Genomic DNA, 21454 nt, shown 5'->3' with positions numbered 1-21454 from the left:
ATTATCAGGTAATGTTTGCTGAACATCCATTCACCACAATTTTCTGAAAAAATTTCATGGTTTAAATACCATTTCATTTAAAAAGCCAGGTTTTATTCTCAGGTTAGAGGTTACACAACGATGTTCAGATTCATTACAAGAATCATTTGGAGATTTTCACTGAGAAGTTAAACCCATTGAGTATTCCTACTAAAATTCTTCTGATACAAACAAGTACACACAGAAAAACTGTGATTACGTTTTTCATATCATTTTGGAGCCAAAACAAAGAGAGCTGGAGAAAGGATTCACACGAGCTGGCCTTGACTCAAAAAGGCAAGTAGGCACCTTCTACCTGGCCTGGTATCAGCGGTACCCTACTTACAATTACACAAATGTGTTAAAACAGTGAAGCAGATTTCCCTTTTTACCAAACAATCAAGAAAAACAGTACAGAATTCAAGATGGTATATCAACGAATCATTCCCTGGAATCAAATAAGAAAGACTACAATTCTCAAACAAAAAAATATCACAAAACTATTGGGCTTATAAGCTCTTGAATTCAAACCAGATGTGACTGCCTCTGAATCCCCAGCAATAGCTGCATCTTTTCTCATAAGGCTTTTTAACAGATTCTCATAGGCAGCACAAACAGCATCTTCAGAACAAAGGGCAGTAACGCTTCCCAGCAGAGTTTAACTGGATCATGAGGATCACTAGCCTGTATGATCTGCTTTTCTATTGTCCTCGCAGGGATTTCACGAGGCATAAATAACATGCACTGAAGAGATAAGGAGCTAGGGGCAAAAAAACCAGAACAAAACAGAATAATGAAGTTCCAAGACTAGCTTGCAGCCTTTGGTCTACACTTCTCCAGGTCACAGGCTGTCAGCGATGGGTTCCCTTCTCCGAGGATGAATCTGCAAAAGTGTATCAATACAAATTATTTTGACATTGAGAAATACAACTCGCTTATGATTAATTTCCCTCTATTGTGTAACATGTACAGACACCCCCCTCCGGTGCCAACACTGTACATCATTACAAGCCTGTAATCAATCCAACACAAATGACAGCAAGTGTGAAGAAGCAAAAGAGGGTAGGGCTATCATACAGTGCATTAGTAGTCTCTCTCTCCCTTGACTTTCATCTAGTCCTGATTGTTGATATAGAGCAAACAGTAGGGTCTTGTAACCTAAAGCCCCCATGTAAAATCTTTCTAGACCTCTAAAAAGAACAGCTGACATTCAGCAGTGGTCATCGGTATACATTAGCATTAGGTGCACCCAAGAGAGGAGGTAAGTATGACAGAGGGAAGAATTAGGTAGTAGTACCTACTGCTAAGTAGGTGTCTGTGGTTCAAAGATGTGTTTGATAGTAACTCACTTGAGCTAGAAAAACAAAATAAAAATCTAAGAAAGGAAATATACTATTGCCGGTGTAACACATACTTCCTTCCTGAAGTTTCAAAAGATTCTGGAAACGCTGTAACACATCACTAGTAGCACACACACAAGTGCACACAGTATTTTGCTTACAAGAGGAACATTAAGAGTGAAATATTTCCAGCGGGGTTTTGAATTTGCCTAGGAGAATTGCTCTGCAGCTGCTACACAGTAACCCCATCATTCATGTCCAAACCCACAGTGCTGACGATATCCAAATGTATATGAAAGAAAACTTGATCCAAAAGGTCCACAGTTGTAGCAAGCGGCAGTACCGTGAATCATTGATTTTGGTGACACCTTTTCCTTGCAGGTACTACCAGGGCTAAAATTCAAGTTATTTTTTCACAAAAGCCAGGAAGAGCAACAATTAGCAGACTGGTTCTTTGTGCAAGGTAGATAAATATAGATATTTGTGTGTTCATTTCATTTCATGCAAATAGCCTCCTATAACAACAAAGACAGTGGAACAAAACTTTTCTAACAAGAAATGTGCTTCCAAGCTTCACATCAAATGTTGGTATTCATATAACAATATAATTTGGGGGAAAAAAAAAAAGAAAAAAGAGAGGACTTGGATATTCAAACACCTCAGGCAGCTGTACAGTGGGGATGTCCTTCAATTATTTTTGTTCCTTCCCCATCCCGAGGCCCACTGGGACGCACTGAGGTCACCCTGCTTATGCCAAGATGCTTTTGGCTCCTAAAGTTCTATGCAAATGGCATAGAACGAATTTTTACGTCGCTTCCTTAGATGGTCAATCAGGAACTAAGGATATTTCCAGATAGCAGATGAATGCTTCATCGAGTCATCAGGAAAGAGAATGATTTAATGAAAACAGCCACCGCATCACCTATCACCAGAAGATCACCATCGACATCCCCTTTCAGGCAAGCCTCAATTCTTCCCTGTGTTTCATTCTCAAAGGAAAAAAAAATGCCAGTGTGTGTGAAGCCATTTAAAATCTAATGGGTACAGAATGATAAATCCCGATACATTGTTTCATAGAAATGAAATTATCAAATCATGCAGCTGATTAAATTACATATCCTGTTCCTCTTCACATGAGACTTTTCTGCCTGGTACTCTGAAAAACTACAAGACATTCTGTGATCTTTAGCTCAAGTTGACTTTTAAAAGCAATACCTTTCTAAAAAAGGCAAATTCTCATGTTCTGGAGTTAGAACTTAAAGGTGTGCTAATGGCCTTTTTGTTACATTGCAGTAGCAGAAATCACGTTGGATCCATAAAAATCCTGAAAATAATCACATTTTCATTCCCAGTGGGGATGGCAAGCTGCTAATTAAATCTGTCTTGACTGGTTGGGAGCACTGATAATTTCTAATGTAAAGTATGCACTGAGGACAGGCTAATACCGAAAATGTTTAGAGTCTAGGATTTTTTTCCAGGAAAATTAAGATGTCACTGACTTTTTTTCTGCCTGGTTTTCATTCAAGAGCTCCACAAATCCATTTTTCAGTTTTTCATTTTTCCCCCCTCCCTACAGATCTCATTATTTTCAGCAGAACACCCCACACTTCTCCCTCCTCCTCTTCCAATTAGCTGTAATTACAACAACATTAGCAGCCAAGTAGCTACCTTGAGGGCAAAAATCTGGAAAGCAGCAGAGTGTGGAAGGGAACAAGAGATGATATTATAATGAAAGTAAGCGGACACATCATGCTTCTTCATGTGCTCATCTGGGCATCCTTGGGGCTTTGCAGGTTGATTTCTGCTTTGCCTATGCGTGCCAAGACAAGGTGGTGACCCGCTGCTCTCACCTCTCCCACAAGCCTCCAGAGCTACTCCTTGAAACAAGAGGTAGGTGTAGGGCTACGTTTTGGCTTCTCCCTGTGCCTAACATAACTGGATCCAAAACAAAAATGTACTGTTGACATCAAAGAAATCCAGTAGTTATATCTGATGTTCTGAAGGGGTAACTGGGGTTCTTAAATACATGTACCAAGAATCTTTCTGCCAAGAAAACAAATACAGTAAGATTAATTTTGGAAGTGAAAAAGGCAATACATGCCAGCAGTTGTGGCATGCAAAAGGGTTCTTGCTCTGAGTAGGCTTTGAGCAATAAACCTCTTTTCCAGAGAATTTTTCATTAAAAAACTGGGTTCAGGGAAAATCTCCAAAATCAATCTTTTTTTCAACTGTCTTTTCAATTTTGCACAGTTGGATAAGGAAGGAAGTCAACAGTGCTTGCCAAATAAAGTGACATTAAGTACACTTGCTGGAAATCTTTCTGCCTTGCTCCTTAAAAAGAGGAAAAAAACCAAAACAAAACAACAAAACCCCCCCCAAAACCCTCACAACCAAGAATGAAAAGATCAGAATGAAAAGATCAGAAAAGTTCCAGGAATGCTGAGTGACAGCACGGAGAGACTTAGGAGCTAATGCCCCTCCAAAGGCAGCATCGCTGGTCAAACAAGGCTAAGCTGGAAGACTTTAAGCACAGTTTAGGCTTTCTGCACAGCAAAGTACCTGGGGAGGGACCAGCCCAGAGGCAGGCAGGAAGAGTTAGTCTCTTGGAAATACATTGCTGGTGCAGTGAGACAACAGCTCATCATCTTCTTCCTTAATCTCTACCTGCCTCTCATCGCTTACTTTTCCTCTTCTCTCTTTATTGTGACCTTCAAGGAAACACCTTTGCTTTTTTTGGAATCCTGATGATTTCCCCTAATCCTGCTTTGCAGACAGGCAGTTGCCCTGTGAGGACTATCTGAGTGGTCTTTCCCTGGCAGCCTGATTTCCTTTCCAGCTAACCTATGGAGCATGGCTGGACACAAAACGTTCCTATCCATCTCTTCACCCTGCCTGCTTTCAGCTGGAGTATTTAATCTTTGGGAAGATATGGAGAAGAAATACTTATGTTCACAGAGAAGCTGAACTCTGGTATGAGTTTTCTGAGTTTTTAAGCAGCTTAACAAGAGGTGCAACATGAAACTTTGTGGATGCAAATGGGAAGAAAATGCTAGTAAAATCAGACCAATAAACCTGAATACAGCCCACACCCTCCTATTTGCAAACCGCCTGTTGCATATTTCTGGATTCAGTTTGGATCCCAGCGGTCATGTGGAAAACTGAACTCTTGATGAGACTGCAGCATGAAAGAGCAGGAGGAGAGGAACCGGGTTAAACCCTCAGAGGAGGAGGGAGCTGATGTAGCCCTGATTAAGTAACAAGTGGTGTTCACTCCTCCAAACTCTGAACAAACACAAGGTTTTTGCATAAAGCCATACTTCATAGCTATAACCTTAGCATCTCCCTTTAGCGTCACTCTCTTCATAAAGCTAAATTGCAAGGATTTCACTTAGATAATTACCATTGTCTTGCTACCGTGGAATATCTCTTGTTCATTCTTGTTTTGGAAAGAAAGGCTTAATGGAAAAAAGAACAGAGGTTTGGTTTTGTTGTTTTTTCTTCTCATTTTGCCCCCCTATTCTTCTCATCCTTCCTGTATTCTGAAGAAGTTATTTCCAGGCTAATTAGAAAGGGCTCAAATCAAAAAGTGCCAGATCCAAACCATCACGCTACCACGGAAGTTCAGTGCTGGAGGCAACATTGCTCCTCAGACTTGTGCATAAGTGATCCTCTGCCAACTAGCAAAACATAGATCTGTGGGGAAAATAACAGACTAGAGTAGAAACTTTGGAAAATAGTCTCAAATAGGATTGATCAAATTTCTGTAGCAGATTTTTTTTTAATTTTAAAAATATTTCAGTTATTATCCTGTTTCTGTAGATACAGGCAAAGAGGTGCTTCTTACAGAAAACAGAAAGACAAACTAGGCTTCACAGAGCCAGCAGTCCCTTAAGATAGCCGCCTTTGAACACGGGAGCAGCTAAGAAAAACAGTGCCAGTCAGAAGAAAAGAACAGATGTGGTTACACAAGAAGCAGAAAACATGAGATCACAGCTGGTTACAGAAGTACCTGGAGAACTTAAGTCAGATGGCAAAGCACCTGGGTGCAAATAACTTCCTCCCTCACAAAAGAGGGGAGACAGGGAGGAAAACGCGATCTAGGTACATCTATACAAAACTGCAGAAAAAATTAATAATTCCTCCTTGGTGACAATATGCCTTTGCAGTCCCAATGACATTACAGCAAACTAGTTAGAGTTGATGTAGACACTCTCACAGATTTCAGATCTCTTTAAAACAGGCTTTTTTTGATGTAATATCATAAAAAAAAAAATCAATTTCCCAATTCATTTCACTTGTGTTCAGCTCTAAAGTTACAACCTGTGACCTGTATTTTGTAATTATTCCTTAAGAAAAAATACCCCGTGTCAAAGGAAAATTTGTTCACTTAAGGGAAACTTAATGGTTTTCCCAAGAAACATCAGTCTATTGAAATAGCATTCCTAAAGGAAACTGCCTCATGCCTAAAAGTTGCTGCATTGCTGTTTTGTTTTTCTATGCTGAAGCCCTATCTCAGAAGGGATAAGATTTATTGGTCAGTTTATCACCTCATGAGGAAATGAAAGCTGAGAAATGAGACTCGGGAATGCTGCTGCACGTACTAGCTCATTTAAACCCACCGTTGTAATTAGCACTGATACAAAATAGAACAAAGCAATTGGAACATCAAGAATACTTTCATCACATATTCTTGGAGTTTCTATCTTTGAAAGCTTTCTCAAAACACTTAAATGCAGATTTAATATATACAGACTATATACAGTACATAAACCCAGGCTAGTGCCTTTTAATTGATAGAAGTTGGACTTCTCTGATCAATGGCTAATAAAATAAACTTTGTTTTATCAGTGAAGATAAGAATAAGAGCCCCAAAGATGTTAAAACAGACATCCTACACAGCACTATGATGTGACTCATTGAGAATTCCTCTTTATGGGGACTGAAGACAAAAGGGAAGGGAGAAGTCTCCAAGTGTCCTGCTCACTGTCCCATTGAGAAAGAGGTATTTAGATGTTCTGGACAAGGAACAATAATAGAAAGACAGAGCACAGATTTTAAAAAAAGTTTTTTCAGGGAGCCAGAATTCAACTCATATAATCAAGCAGGGTAAAAGAAGAACTCTTTTTCTTCAGATCCCCTAAGTGTACTGCCCTGGACCACAGCTGCAGTTGGTGGCCGGACTTGTTTCATTCACTGTTATAAACCTCCTCCCTGTATTCTCTGGTGCAGTAAATCACTTGGAGTTTAAGTGGGAGGAACTACAAAATTAATCTCCTGTCCTCTCTTGCAGTCACAGCACTACTTTCCCTATGACCACATCAGAACCCTCCAAACAGTTGCCATGTAATTATGGGAAGCTCATCCTCCATTTTGGCGAGCTACGTTCCCACCCTACCCTCTCTTCTCTGCAAATGTGGACGACAATAAATTATGGAATAGTTCCTCTGTAGCCGCCATCTTCTAGATGTTACAAAACAGCTTTTGGTGATGAGTCCCTGCCACCCCATATGGTACCCACTCGCACCATGAAATGGCAGACACACGAAGCACACACGCTCCTGCAGTGTACACCAGCAAACTTTGCTGGTGGCCCTGCAGCACAGAGTGATGTGTCATGATGGTACCTCTACAAAAGGGCCACAAAACATGAGAACAGAGCAAAACACAAAACTTTAGGTGTCATAATTCTCAACGACTTTTGAGAGAAAAGGGGTGGTTTAGGGGAGTTTCTGAAGGAGAAGGTCCAGAGGGCGGATTCCCACCTAGAACAACGTCCCTTCTCCCTTGTGCTCTCTGGCATCCATCTTTTGAGTGGTCTGAAGCAAGTACTTCGAAACACCCAGAAACTTGGCATGATTTCAAATCCAGGTACAAATACTAAATACTCCTCCTGGTTTCCAAAAGATAGTTTGCACTGACACTTTGGCAACTAATTAACTTCGTCCATTTACATGGTTTTATTTTCAGACCTGGCACCTTGAACTATCAGAGCAGATCAAGAATAGCAATGGGCATTTCGCCTTTAAGGTGAAACAACATCCTAAAGCCTGTACTTTGTTACCAAGGGCTTCTAAAATCTGCCCCATCTTAGTCCCCAGGTTCAGCACATCATTAAATTCAGTCTTAGCTGGAGCAACAGAAGCTCTAAGGAAAACTATGAGGATGTCTTTTCTTTAGGACTATTGCTAGGTGTTTAATGAGGCAACTGTGTGATCCTATAACGTGTAATAGAGCCATTTTATGAATTGCAACGAAGCCGAAAGCCATAATGTAGATGGTATTACATTAGAAATCTCACCTGTGTTGCACATACAGCAACCTCATTGCTCTGAGGCAAAGCTGTCATATAAGCACTCAACAGATAAATAGGAAAGTTTATTCTACATCCCTCAAAAGGCCCCCATTTAAAAAAAGTACATTTAAAATATGCTCTGTACAGCTGTTGTCTTACCATTTGCCTTGTGCTGCACATCTGGCGGAAACTGGTCAGGAACATACCACTGATAGTCTGGCTGCACAGAACAATAAAACATTATTACAGCAATATGGACTTCATAGACACTTCAAACAAAAGAACAGTGACATGATAAAAATATAATTGCGCTGTGAAGTTTTTTATTAGTCATACAAAAGTAGTTTACAAAAAATCTTATATTTAGCTTTATATTTCCACTGATCGAGTCTTTCAGCTTGCTTCCTTTTTTATGACATGTGGTTTAGATGCTGCTCTCAGTAGAAATATTGGTGTAAACCTTTCTAGATCCCACAGATCAAAAGAAACATTAACAGAAACAAATTGGATTTTAAAAGGGCTAAGGAATAAAGTACACCAGAAGATACTAGCAGGCATCACATTCTCGATACTAAAGAACCCCAGAGAAACCTGGTACACATTGACCTGACAGGTGAAGCTGTTCCGGTTTGAATACGTGTAACATCTGTAACACGTTTCAGCGTGACAGGAATAACCCATTTAATAAAGTTCTCTCCCCTCCTCCCTTCCCCACAGGTTAGCATTAGTGTTACTAAAACATTAGCTGTTATCAAATAACTTCTGGAAAATACTGTGGGATGGGAAAAATTCCCATTTTTCTTATAAAAGGAAGTACTGGGAAGGTTATGTCTCTGCAAACGGTTTTGTCCAGGGAAATCCTGGAAGAGAGAAATATTGCATTATAGTTCATACCACACACCGTGGTGAGTAGCAAATTACCACCAGAGAAAACAATTTTGGGATTGATTGATTTCAGTTGAAGCTGTATTAAGCTGTCTATCTGGTTTAAGTAGCACATGCAAGCTTGTCAAATTCCAGGTAATTACTGCTTCAAATTAGTTAAATTGGGAAAATAATTATTCTCTTGCAGAAATTACTCTGACAAAATCCTGAGTAGTCCCAAGGAGACTCTTACAGATTTCAACTTGTAGGAAAGAAATTTCATAGATTTCTAAAGAAGTTTTGCCTAAATTAAGATGGCAGGACAAAGCTGTAGATAGAGAAAACAGATTTAACTTTCATGTATGCTGTCATTCATACTTACGCAGCAATAAGCACTCTCATATACTGTCAGGAAAAAAGGAGCTACCCTATTTTCACTTAAATTATACCATCCACAGGAATTATTAACTAATTCTGTGCTTGTGGGCAAACAAAACAGGCTTTGATACAAAGCAAGACACTGCTTTGCTTTAAGCACAGGTAGTTTTTCTACCAATGGCTCAAAATACGCTTATTTGCATTGCTTTTTTGAGTTCCTGTTGAATTTTCTGTTCTCTGATCTACTCTTCTCTTTCATATGTACTTACACTACGCAAACTGAATGAATTTCAGAAACAAGAAGTGTATTTCATGTCAGACTAAACAAAATGTTTCTACTAACAATGTAAAAAGGAGTAAAAAGGAATAAAAAGGTGCAAGCTATAAAAAGAACGAAAAAGCAAAAGCACAGACTAAACACAGGATTACGTACGTTAACTCAGGACACTCATTAAATTCTAACACCTTTCTTCGTTGCTAAACAAATTGCTCAGGGAGGTATCAAAAGCTCAGAGCAGCAACGCTGCACTCGCACAGACAAAGAATTTCAAAGAAAACTCAGAATGAAACTGGGAGTTACAAAGCAACCAGTCAAACTGACCCCGGTGCTCCGGCAGGAATGGCAAAGTTGTAAACCCAGTGATCCCTCGCAGAATTAGAAACCCAGATGATGAAAGTTCAGGGAGAAGAGCCAAAATAATCTGGGACAGTGTCCAAATTGCAGTGAAAAACATTCTGCAATACTTCCAACTCTGATAAATAGGCAGATAAGCACCCTCCTGAAGCACAGAAATGACTTGTTTGACCACAGCTTTTTCGTTGGATTTCTACAGTCTGAAAGCCTTATATGCGTTTTGCAAAAATTCGGCTGTAATTTCTCAAATAATGAGCATCTTTCCATACGTGACAGCTTTATAGCCAGAAACAGATATTGTGTATTTAAAATGACATTCACCATGTATAAATGCATTCTCACTAGATTTGAACAAGCACAGCCCACTTCGATAGCCCAAAGCACTTCAAAAATATCATTCTTTGAAGCAGTATTTTCCTTGAAATAGATAACTCCCCCTCACATAACCTGCCCTAGTGCAAACCTATTCTTCATGCTGAGGAAGACAGGACCCTGTTGTGTGCCAGGAAAAAAGGCAAATTGCCCATTGTGTTAGCCACACTCAGATAGAATTTGCACTTCTGCTGATTTTTTTTTTTTTTTTTCAATACATAGGCTCGCTTGGGAAAATTGCATTCCTAAAGCATTCACAGCCACAGTATTTCACCCTCAGTAGAACCTTATTCCTCACGTAATCCCATTTCACAGCAGCGTACCAGAGGGAAGACACTACTGGGTACAAGCCACAGCATCTGGGAATTCACCCTTACAGTTTAAGAGCATTGTGAATCCTGATTTTGTCTGCCTCCCCCAAAAGGCGTACAGGGAACCTTGGATTCTGCAGTCTGGTTACAGCAGTATTGCCTGGCGGCAGGACAGTTATATTACCTATGAACATAGAAGCCATAAGTGAAGAAGGAAAGTAATTTTCCAAAGACTGGGGCAGAGAAAAAAATACCCAGTGTAAGACACGGAAATAAGACATATTAGTCAACAAGATTTCTTAGACCAAATAGAGGGAAGAGACCAGAATAATGCTGACCACAGCTACGTTCTCATTTTTGTTATTATCATTTACGTTGAGGGCCCAGAACTGGGCTTCAGAGAGCAGATCTGTATTTATGAATTTGGGTAACTATATAGCTAGAAAGAGCTCTGAATGTGTGTCGTGGAAGTAAATTAATCTAAGAAATCAGCAACAGTCCAATCAAACAACCCTATTTTTTTTAATTAAGGAATGACCACCAGTATCATTGAAAACAAATGTATAATAATCCCCTTTTTCTTCTTAGTGGTATTGTAGATAAATAGCATTTGCCACAGTAAATTTTAAATATTTAAGAATACATACTTAAAGTATAACTCATCAACCATATATTTAAATTGTTGCAATTCTTCCTGTTTGTGCAGATTTCTGTTCGTTATACTTTGAGTTGCACATGGCAGTACTCTGTGCAATTCAGTACTGAAGACACTGGAACAGCAAGGATGAAAAGAACATGACTACCAAGAGAAAAATCACCATTTTGGGGCAGACAGTAAGGGAAGAGAGACTGTACAGAGATCAGGAAGGCTGTTCCAGACATAGGGCTCATTCTAAAACCAGTACAAAATCTTGATCCAGAACTGGCCAGAAACTGGGAAACGACAAATTTAGTTACTGGTGAGGATGGCAGTGTGATAGCACCACGTTATTCTCCTGTGGTCACCATGCTGTGAGAAAATCAGTGCCCTTGTGAAATGGGAGATGGTGGGAACCTTACTGAGGGCTGTTGCTGCTCATGTGCCCTGCGAGATGCTGGATGTGCTCGAGGATCTTGATAGTGAAGAACCAACCCACAACTCCCATAATTAACACATGGCGAGAGAAAGAGGGGAGGTGGGTAGCTGGGCCTCTCAGACTGTACCGGGAGGTCTTTTGTCTGTCAAAAGATAAGAAAAGCAAGAAGAAATGCATTAGTAGCAGGATACGATGTCCAACAGAATATTCACATACAAATTTATCAGTAAAAAGCAATGGGGAAGAAACCCTCCTCTCTCAGCATGGGTTGCAACGCTGCTTGTTTAGACCTTTCAGACTGTTGATGATTTTAAAAGTTATTTAAGAAAGCTGACTTATGCCACACCAGAGTCTTGACACTTCTTATATGACAAAATATTGGTTTCAAGATAAGGCAAGCACATTTCTGGGTGTTTTCTATATTCAAGAAACATTTTCATTACACACAGTAGCTTTCAATAGTTTGAAGCAGAACTACATGGACAGGCACTTGCATAACAAGAAAAATAAATAATTTTGGTAAAGGACCAAAGTCAATGGCCTCGAGATTTGGGTCTGCCTTTTCTTAGGCCCTCTGTGTCCCAGCAGAGTCAACGGGAATTTGCCTAAGGACAGAGCAAGGAGGGGTAAAAGATGAGCCACAACTAAATAATTTGACTTAAGAAAACAAACTAATAAATATTCTGTATGGTTCCTCTCATGTTTAAAATCCTTCACAAGCTCTGTTTAATCAAATCCCAAGGCAGGAAGAGACAAACAAGATGATCTCTAGTGTAAACTGTCGATGCAATGCAGGGACAGTCAAATTGTACATACACATTACACAGCACTTGTACAGCCCTTCGGGTGTGTTATACACGTGCAGCGCTGCTGGCATTTCTCCTGTTCCAGAGCAGCTGGGGAGGAGTGGGAAAGGTTTTTTAGCCCCATTTGTAGTCCTCCTTTTCACTGTCACTGCTGTGAGAAGTTCTCACAGCGTCCGTTGACCCATTGGGGTTGTACAAGAAATTTAGTCTTTTACAGTCTCTAGACAAAGCAAAAAATATATAGGAAGAAGGTGTCTTTGAGTACTTTGGCTCCTACAAAAAATTTTCTTTACCTTATTGAACCACCCAGGAGTGGGCTGGTGGGTGGGGGAAACATACCTGAAAGTTATTGCATGCAATGCTAACAGATTTGTCCAAGGTATTTCTACATGCCTGGGGTGCCCTGAGTGGCAAATCATGGCATTCCCTCTGGCATTGCTATTTCTATACTTGCATGAAATGCTTCCAGGTACCCATAAAAGCACTGACAAGTCTGGAGCCTTACTGCAGCAGGGCCCAGCATCGGCCAGGATGCCGAACCTGCTCTCCACTCCCGCTGAAGCCGATAGGAGTGAGGGGCACTTGACAGCACCTTGCCTCTGATACTACTGCAAGACCCTACTAGTATCAATGCATGGCTTGGTTGAGAATAACACAATACTGAAGTTTCTGTTTCACAACAATGTTGGGGAGGACAATAAATCATCACAGAACATTTCGGTAATTGGCCATTCTTTTAAAGCATTGCACAATTTTGTCAAGACAGGAAACCTCAAAATTTCATCATTTTTAACAAGGATTAAGAAAGCTCAGCATTTTGCATGCCATAATTTTACTATGGCTTCCTGAATGTCTGTGAACAGAGTACTGACACTACTGCTAAGAGATAAAAAGGATGTTGCAACAAAAAATTATTGCAGCGGCTGCTCAGCTAATTTGGATGGAGACAATTTTTTTTCCTCAGTGATATTAACATTACTCTAATTCCACTGCAGAGGTCAGGATTCATTACAGAAGCTTTTATTTCAAAAGTTGGTTTGATGTTACATCTCTTATATCAAGTGCCAGCGAAACAATCAACAGTCCTCTGGATTTGTTTTTGGTTCCCCCCCCTTCATTTTACGATATGTTTGAAGAGCTTTTGCAATAAATACTCCCTTCATTTACTTAATTAGGAAGTCATCTCTAATCATTTCTCATCTTCTTACTGCATTACTTCAGAATGATTTCATCCCAGGTGGTGACCTCATATAAAATCCAATGTCAATTAATGGAAGCCAGAAAACCTTGGGTTATGTGGAAAGTGAGAAAATAAAAATAAAATACACATGTGCTGGCAACGGTAACTTTCTTTTGACTCATACCTGAGAGTTTAGTTTACTCAGTTGAGACTGTAATCTCTCGTTAATTTTCTGCAATGCTTCTTTCTCCTCATTAAGTCTTTCTCTGTCAGATCTCTCCTTTCTGAAGTCTTCTTCATATATTTGTACCTGCAAATGTTATGACCGAGTATGTGAATTTCAGCGGAGCCACAATGGAAATTTTCATCCACTTTGTTGTTTGGTTGCTTTTTAAAAACTGGCCAAGCAGCAGGGTGCATTCCAAAAGGATCCCTCCTCTTTACAATCCTGCAACAAAAGGTTTCCCTCATCTTTTTTATGACTAAAGTGACAAGCAATGGCTGTTCTCCAATGGTACCCATCAATCAAAACAGTCCACAGCTTCAGTATTCATAGACCCTTGTAATTTAAAAGGCTGACTGGCAGATATCAGTTCTAAATATTATAAATAAGAGAGCGAGTACTAAAGACGTCGATCTTTTTAAAGGATAAACAGTAGTAGGACAAACATTTTACCAACATTCTTTCCAGTTTTCTCTTCAATTATGAGCACTTTTAACTCCCCCTGTATCTCAGATGCAAACACTTAGCATCCTGGTGGAGACAGGAGGTGCTGGCACAGCACAAAAAACTGACTTCTAGCACGCAGTCTGACAGAACATTATCACCTTATCCACCCTAATGATGAACCAATATCATCCAATAACTCCCTTTTTATAGCCCACTGAATACCGTTGGCTTTGAGCCTGCTTTGCTTTACACCTTTTCGTAGTTGTCTGCAGCTTTACCCTACCCACAGCGCTAGCTGTCTAGCCACATCCCAAAGGACTAATGTGTGCAGAATAAGTGGTAAGTATTTAGAGGCATGGTCACATATTAACGACCAGAAGACATGGCCTAGTCAGGACTGTCAAGGAATTTAGACCTTGGCTGGAACACTGTGGGGAAAAAAAAAAAACAAAAACAACCCAACAATAACAAAAAACAAACAAAAACAACGTAGGAGGCTATCATGCTCCAGATGTTAGAAACTGTATGTATAAAAAAATAATTGGCCCATGTACCTTTTGTCTGTAGTATAGGACTTCTAATTCATCCTCTCTAACTGCAGCCCAAGGACTCTACCTGCCCCAGTGTAGAAGTAGAAGGGAATGTTATGTACACAATTCAAAACGGAAATACAGAGGTTTGACTCTGTTCCTAGAAGATAAGCTGCCTTTCAAATACTGAAGGATGCAATGGCTTAGCTCTTCTTATGTCACCAGGAATCATAGTGCTTCATCCCATTAAAAAATATCTGATGACCCCAGGCACAGGCAGCAAACACACAGATTCAGAAGCAAAACACAAATCCATAAATTAATTGGTGCTAAGCTGACTGGCTTAACTCTTCAGCTAACGGGCAGGCATCCACCTGGTAAGAAGCCCGAGGCTGGTGGCACTTCTGCTGACAAATAACAGCAAAAGCACGTTGGGGTGGGAACCACCACCAGAACTTTCAGAAGTCCTTTCAGGTCCTCTTGGTTGGTCACTAAAGCCCACTGACAGTCTGTTTCCAAAGAAAATGCTTGCTGTGGCTCATGCCCTGCTAATCATACAGATCCAGTTTTCTTTTTGCTGGCAGTAGCACTATGACTTCACAGGAGGACTAAAGAAATGTTAATACCTCAGGGGAAGAAAAAAGTCAACACAGGGCTCTATAAATTATTTTCATGACTTGCCTGTTGCAGCTAATTTTTGCAAGGTGTTTTTCGGACCCGATGGTCCCCCACTAGATATAACCCCCTTCCTGAATAACACTGTGTAGAAGGAACAAAGGCTTTCTGTGTGGCCGTGTGGGGACTCGGCTCCACAGCCTGTACCTGCAGGAGGCATGCGCACCCCTGACCCTCTGAAGCAGAGGCAAACCTGTCGCTTGCAGAAATCTACGTCTCTTGTATCCCTTGTCCATCTACATGCTTCTGTCCTCAGTATTTCCTCATTTCTTCTCTCCTGATTCTGTCTCTGATGTCCCACCTCCCTCCTGCTCCCCAGTTGCACGATCTGCTGAAGCTGCAAAGGAACCACTTTGTCACAGTTATGCCATATATTCGGTTGCCCTGAGAAAGAGGGGGACACCTCCCAAGGAATGAATGCCTTCATCTCTTATGTGGCCAGGGATGGGCTGATGACAGGCAAGCTCTGGTGAGACACTGTCATGTTGCTGTTTGTCTCAAGAGTCCCTCCTCTGTACGGTTAGAGCCTTCTGCTCCATTTTGTGCAGAAGGAAGTCTGGACTCACTGTACTGATTTATACAACTAGAAAAAGACATTCATAAAATGGATACCCCATGAGAATTCTGAAAAAAATTGGTTTACTCTATTTTATTGTGTAGAATGAAATAACTCATTACTGTACAATCAAGTGCAGGATTTTATTCTCCAGCATGTGGCAAGCATTACATTAGAGAGCAAAATCTGGCTCTGCTGTCAAACGTGACAGAAACAAGTATTTTATTCCCATTGAATAAAATTCCCATTCTGATCACATCCATTTGTGTGTCAATAATGTTAGCCCTAACACTGTCCAGGATGACAGACCTAAAATGTAAAATTATCTGAGATGTATCACGTTTTTAAACAGATTCTTTCATATGGAAAGAGAGTGCACAAAGCACTTGAATTCCTCAGAACAAAGATGAAAAAAAAAAATACACTTCTCTATAGTGATTGGTATGCAGGTTATGGATGCAAATGTTTTGCCTCACACTTTGAAAAACTGCAATGCCAACGCTCTAATTTTTCAATACTAGGATTCTTAGACAATTCACTAAACTTTCAACTTCTAAGAAAAAAGGAGCAGAAGATACAAGCAGTAATTCACGAAGTTTAGCATTCCCTCTGGATGAAATTCAGCCCCTAGCAGAGAGCTGGCAGGACATCTCCAGGAGTCAGGAGAGACGTTCTGCTGCTTTGAGTACTACACAAGTCCTTGCTCCAGTCCTTTGCAAGGACTCAGTTTCACTTCGTGGACACTGCTATGATGGCAGCATCTTAGGAAACACCATTTGAATGGGCTACGGCTAAACTGGTTCCTCCTGTCAAAAGCTTTACATAGCAAGTCTACCAGGCACAATTCCTGGGAGAGAGGGCAAAATCATGCTGTATGAAATCCATCCAGGCTTACTTCCAGCTGTTCTCACCTGCTGTCTGAGAACTTCAAGTTGGGTCCTCATGTCCTCAAGGCTGTTCCTGTCACCCGTCTCTGAAGGAGTCCTGACACCAGGTGAATGCTGCTTTTTCAACACATCCAGAAGGGCCTGCAACATCAAACAGCAAAATTACTAAACAGAGATTCTCTACATCAAAAAAAAAAAAATCCTTTTAAATGATTAGCATGTTTGCCCTCTAAATAAACAGATTAGAATGAGTCACAGACTTGTGGGGGTTTTCCCTTCACTTGCAGTTGCTGCAATTATATACACTGGATATAAACCCCATGAATAACATATATGCATGACTAGGTCCAAATTTTCAAAGTGCCCACACTACATCCATGAATTTGAGACAGTGTCATGTAGGGGATTGTGCTTTTACTTGTAACCTTAACCAACATTTACCTATAGAAATCACAGCTGCAACTCTCATTCATAAACACCATTTCCCTGTGCAAGTCAGAATTTGGGAAAACAAAGACAGGTGTCTAAACTCAGCTGAGGCCGAAACCAAGTAAACAAAAAAACCAAGAACATAAAAGCAATATTCAAAGATGGCCTAAAAATACGACTACAGTAAAGTCTGACTGAAACATTTTTTGCACTAAGAGTACAAGTTTCTTCAACTGCAACCGAAGTAAACCCTCTGGTTGAGAGGAAGTTATGTAGTCTCTATAGCTTGTCACTAGAGGGAGTTATGAATACACACACTACACTGATAACACTCTTGCTCTCTTCAGTCAAATTCTGCCATAGCTCTCTACAGATTTAATTTATTTTTCACGGTTTTACACAGCTCTCCCTTGGACTGGGATAATTTCTAAATCACTCTTACCCCTCTCCATCAATAACCACACGCTACACTTACATATTTCTTATTTAATCTAGCACAAATATTCACCGTTCAGTACTTTTCAACGTCTCTCACATAAGATACGGACTCAGCTAACTTAACCCATTTTAGAAATTTCAATTCCTGCTAATGATCCCCAGCTCCCCCTTGCTGGCCACACTCCATTCATGCCATAAGGGAAGGAGGGAAGAGGCAGAGGGGGAAGTGGCCAAGCAGGAGAACCTGTATCTGAAGTAACCCAAGGATTAGTATTAATTATCAAAAGGCCAACAAAAAAAATTAACAAAAAATAGCACTGTCCATGGAGAGCACAGAAGAGAAAAGGGAGGCTTTTTATCTAATGAGCTACTGTCTCTAAGAATAGAGCAGAAGAGAAATTGGTATAATAGTGGCAAAGTTTGTGGGCCATGTCAATACATAAATAAGGTTGAATATAAATGTTGCAAGATAAAGATTACTGATTAATCCTCAATAAGCTATCTGCAATTAATTAATTAATTAATTACAGGCAGTTTTCTGATTAATCCTCCTTTTGTCCCTTTGGGCCACTGCTAATCCCTTTTAGGCTATGACATGGCAGTGCTCTGCACAAATAGTAAAACAAATAATAAGTTTCACATTGGCATTTAGATTGGGCATGGATCGCCAGCAGCAGCAAGAGTCAGCGAAGTCTGACAATATCGCAGCACGTATGATACGTTCCCTTGCTGACTGCAACCCAGATCCTTTCCCAAGCGTGTGGTTTGCTAAGCGCACTGCTGAGGACAAAGATGAGTGAAACATGCATTTCTTTCCCCTGCCTACGTGGGATACATCTCAACCTTGCTGACAACTGCAGAATCATGAGACTCACTTGGGTGGCAGGGACCTCTAGAGGTCCAAGCCCCTGCTCAGAGCCAGGCCAGGGAGGTCAGGTTGCTCAGGGTCTGTCAACTGAGTATTAAGCTCCTCCAAGGAGGGTGATTTCACAGCCTCTCTAAGCAACCTCTTCTAAGATTTGACCACCCTCAAAAGAAAGTGCTTCAGATGCTCTAATTCAAAGATAACTGAGTGTCCTACCTTCACAACATACCATTTTCCCAGTCATCTGCTGTAGCCCCTTTTTATATGGCTGTGTCTTCTGTTAAAACTCCTTCACTAGGATAGTATCTTACTGATTATGGCCATCCTGACGTTAGCAAATGGTAATGCACCTCTACAATTGAAGTATGTATAGTCATAAACTGTTGACAGTTCTCCTAATTCTTGAACAAATGTCACTATATTGACGATTTTTCTTGCAGCTTACTTCCTAGAATCATATAATGATATAGATGTATTAGGTACTTGGACAGTTCTTCAGGGTTTTTTGTTTATTTGGTTTTTTTTTGAGGAGGTTCTACATCTCAGAATTATGGTGAAAAAAACCCAGAAAAATCCAGAAAATTCAGTCTTCAAATGATTAACAGTAGAGAAAAATAAGGTATTTTTTTAAACCGCTTTTGGAAGCAAGGCTGTGAGACCCCATTTTATTACTTCAAATAAAATAACAAACTGTAGCATGAATAAAGCTGAATTGGTTTAGGGTCATATTAAACTGAGATCAAAATCTTTGAGGAAAGATTGTAAGGGACATGCTGAGAAGTGCTAGGTATGGGGGGAAAAAAAAGTAAAATTTTGTAATGTTGCTATTAGATCAATAGCAAATTATTGAGCATTATGTCATTATAGGAGATTTGGGTTCCCAAGTATAAAATGGAGAGTAAACACTACTAAAGCTAATACTCAAAAATGTAACTGGAATATTTTTCTTTCAAAACTCCCATTACTCTGAACTGACAGAAGGTGGGGCTGGTTTAGAGTAATTTACAGAAGAAATGATGATATTATTGTTCCCCTGGTTTTAAAAAACAACTGTGAATAAAATTATCATGAGACACTTCAAATTAAAAGTAAATAAGCTATTTTAAATACGTAACTAAGATTTGTAATTTCAAATTAGCAAATTTGAGAAATGACAAAGAACTTCTAGGCACCTTCTATAATTGGTCCTGTATGCAATTTTTGCAGATCATTTGGCTATTCCTACTTCATTAAAAATCAACGTACAAAAAAACCCAACCAAACAAACCACTCCCCTACCCCCCAGAAAACCATATCTCAAGGAAGTTGAAAAAAAACTGTATAGGAAAATGCTCGAGGGACTGCTAGATGAATAATTTCAAGAAGAAAAATTAAAATGCCTTTAGGGACTGGAGAAAGGATTTGATCCCAACAAAAGCTACCACTTTTGGTAGCTTTTAGATGAAAGTGCAGGGTAAGAGAGACAGTCACACTGAGATGTATGTTGCAAAAGAAATTAAATTATAAATTATATACATATAACTATACATTTTTTTCCCCACTACAAAAATCAGTACAATGAGGAAGGTATTATAGAGGAAAGCAAGACTAAAGACAGTAAGGAGCATAACGTAGAGCACTGTGGCAGCGGCAGGATGGCTAACAGCAAGGAAGACATACCAATGAGAAAGAACACACAGCTCACTGAGTTAAACTGAGCTTAACTTAATGTGGTGTTAAATAACATTCATTCAGAAGTACTGAAAACTGAAACCTAAAATTGCAAGACAAGCAGCACAGAGGTTTTCTGAGTTTTTCAACATCAAAAATGGAACTGTATGACTGAAAAATAACTACCTTGGTTTCCAAAGCTACAAAAAGGATAAGTGGTCTGTGCACCTAGAAACCTCTTAATCTAATCTCAAGAGTGTCCCAGGCTTGGGAGGAAATTTTGAAGAGAATTGCAGTATAGACATGAGAAGTGGCATGAAGTAAAGCACTTTTTAACCTGATGTCTTTCATAAAAAACAGATTTTCTTAACAGGGGAAATACATTAGAGTTTATTAGTCTACGTTTAAATAGCAATTGAGGAGATGATGCAGCAAAGTTATGAAATAAGTCAGAAGTTTGGCTTGTACTTGAACTATATGGTGAACATAGAAACAACCACAGGAAAGCCAAGAATCTTGGGATATAGCATTACAAACTGCTATGGCATTGCAACATCACTTTCATGCTGCAGACATCAAAGTAGGATCAGATTGGACTCTATACTTTGGGTACTCTGGATGATGCAATCAAAGTGGGATGAAGCCAAAAGTAAAAAGATCAAAGTACTTGAAGTAAAAAGGTTAATGTACTTAGAAAGAAGAAGTGGCATCTTCCATAAACGGAGAACTAAACAGTTTAAAATGACCAAGATGAAAAAAACATGCATATTAGCAGGCATAGTTGTATTTTAAAAGACCAAAAGAGCTAGGTCAGCTTAGCTAAACTGTTCTCTAGCAGAAATATGATTGCTCTCTGTATCTATCGTGAAGGAACAAGTGCCCCTGACAGCAATCATATTTTCACCAGAGGAGAGTTCTGCTTTATGGAGAGGACAGATCTGCTTCACGCAAGGAGTGAAGCAGATCCGTTCAACACTGCTATCAGAAGAACAAATGAATATCATCTGGCCAGAATTAATTCAGCCCAATTGAAACAGATGAAAGCATCTAATGAAAGAAGAGTTACAGTTCCAGAACAGTCTTCCAAAAGAAGCACAGTAGAAGGAGCTTAAGGAAAAAGTTGTTTGATTGCAGAGAATTTGTAAGAGCTTCAAGTCACTGAACCTGCAATAGCAGGGGACTAGATTTAAAAGAGCACGGAGGTTCCCTTCCAGTCCTATGGGCATTCATGACATGAGATTTGAAGAACACAAATACACAGAAAATCAGTAAAGTATTACTTGTGGGAAAGTGTGTTACGTGAAATTGATGTTTCATCTGAAAGTATGGTCTATTTACCCACCTGTCTTAGTTCCAACTGCATTATAAGACAGCAAAATAAAACACTGAAATAAGTTGTTTTACAAACAAGACCTTGAATGAAAGTTACACTGAGGCTTTGAGGAAGTTCTGTCAATGCATTTCAAAAAGTTAGAGATGATAC

The 21454-nt window shown here is 39.8% G+C and overlaps 1 protein-coding gene across 1 annotated transcript in view; it reads right to left on the bottom strand.

The window, feature by feature from the left end:
• Positions 1 to 66: 66 nt before the first annotated feature.
• The window catches only part of TNIP3 (TNFAIP3 interacting protein 3), a 58673-nt gene continuing 37285 nt past the window's right edge, over positions 67 to 21454 (bottom strand). Inside the window, exons 9-13 of the mRNA XM_087737780.1 lie at positions 16614 to 16730; positions 13456 to 13581; positions 11269 to 11427; positions 7810 to 7870; positions 67 to 901 (exon numbers count right to left, since the gene is read on the bottom strand). Of these exons, the coding sequence (XP_087593906.1) occupies positions 870 to 901; positions 7810 to 7870; positions 11269 to 11427; positions 13456 to 13581; positions 16614 to 16730 (495 nt within the window). The 3' untranslated portion in view covers positions 67 to 869. The remainder of the gene's footprint in view (positions 902 to 7809; positions 7871 to 11268; positions 11428 to 13455; positions 13582 to 16613; positions 16731 to 21454) is intronic.

Source organism: Nipponia nippon, unplaced genomic scaffold (assembly GCF_047370975.1).
Source record: "Nipponia nippon isolate SJK-2023a ecotype South Korea unplaced genomic scaffold, ASM4737097v1 scaffold_6, whole genome shotgun sequence".
Classification (NCBI taxonomy): Eukaryota; Metazoa; Chordata; class Aves; order Pelecaniformes; family Threskiornithidae; genus Nipponia; species Nipponia nippon.
Note: the sequence above shows the minus strand (reverse complement) of the source record. Positions and strands in the feature narration are given on the sequence as shown.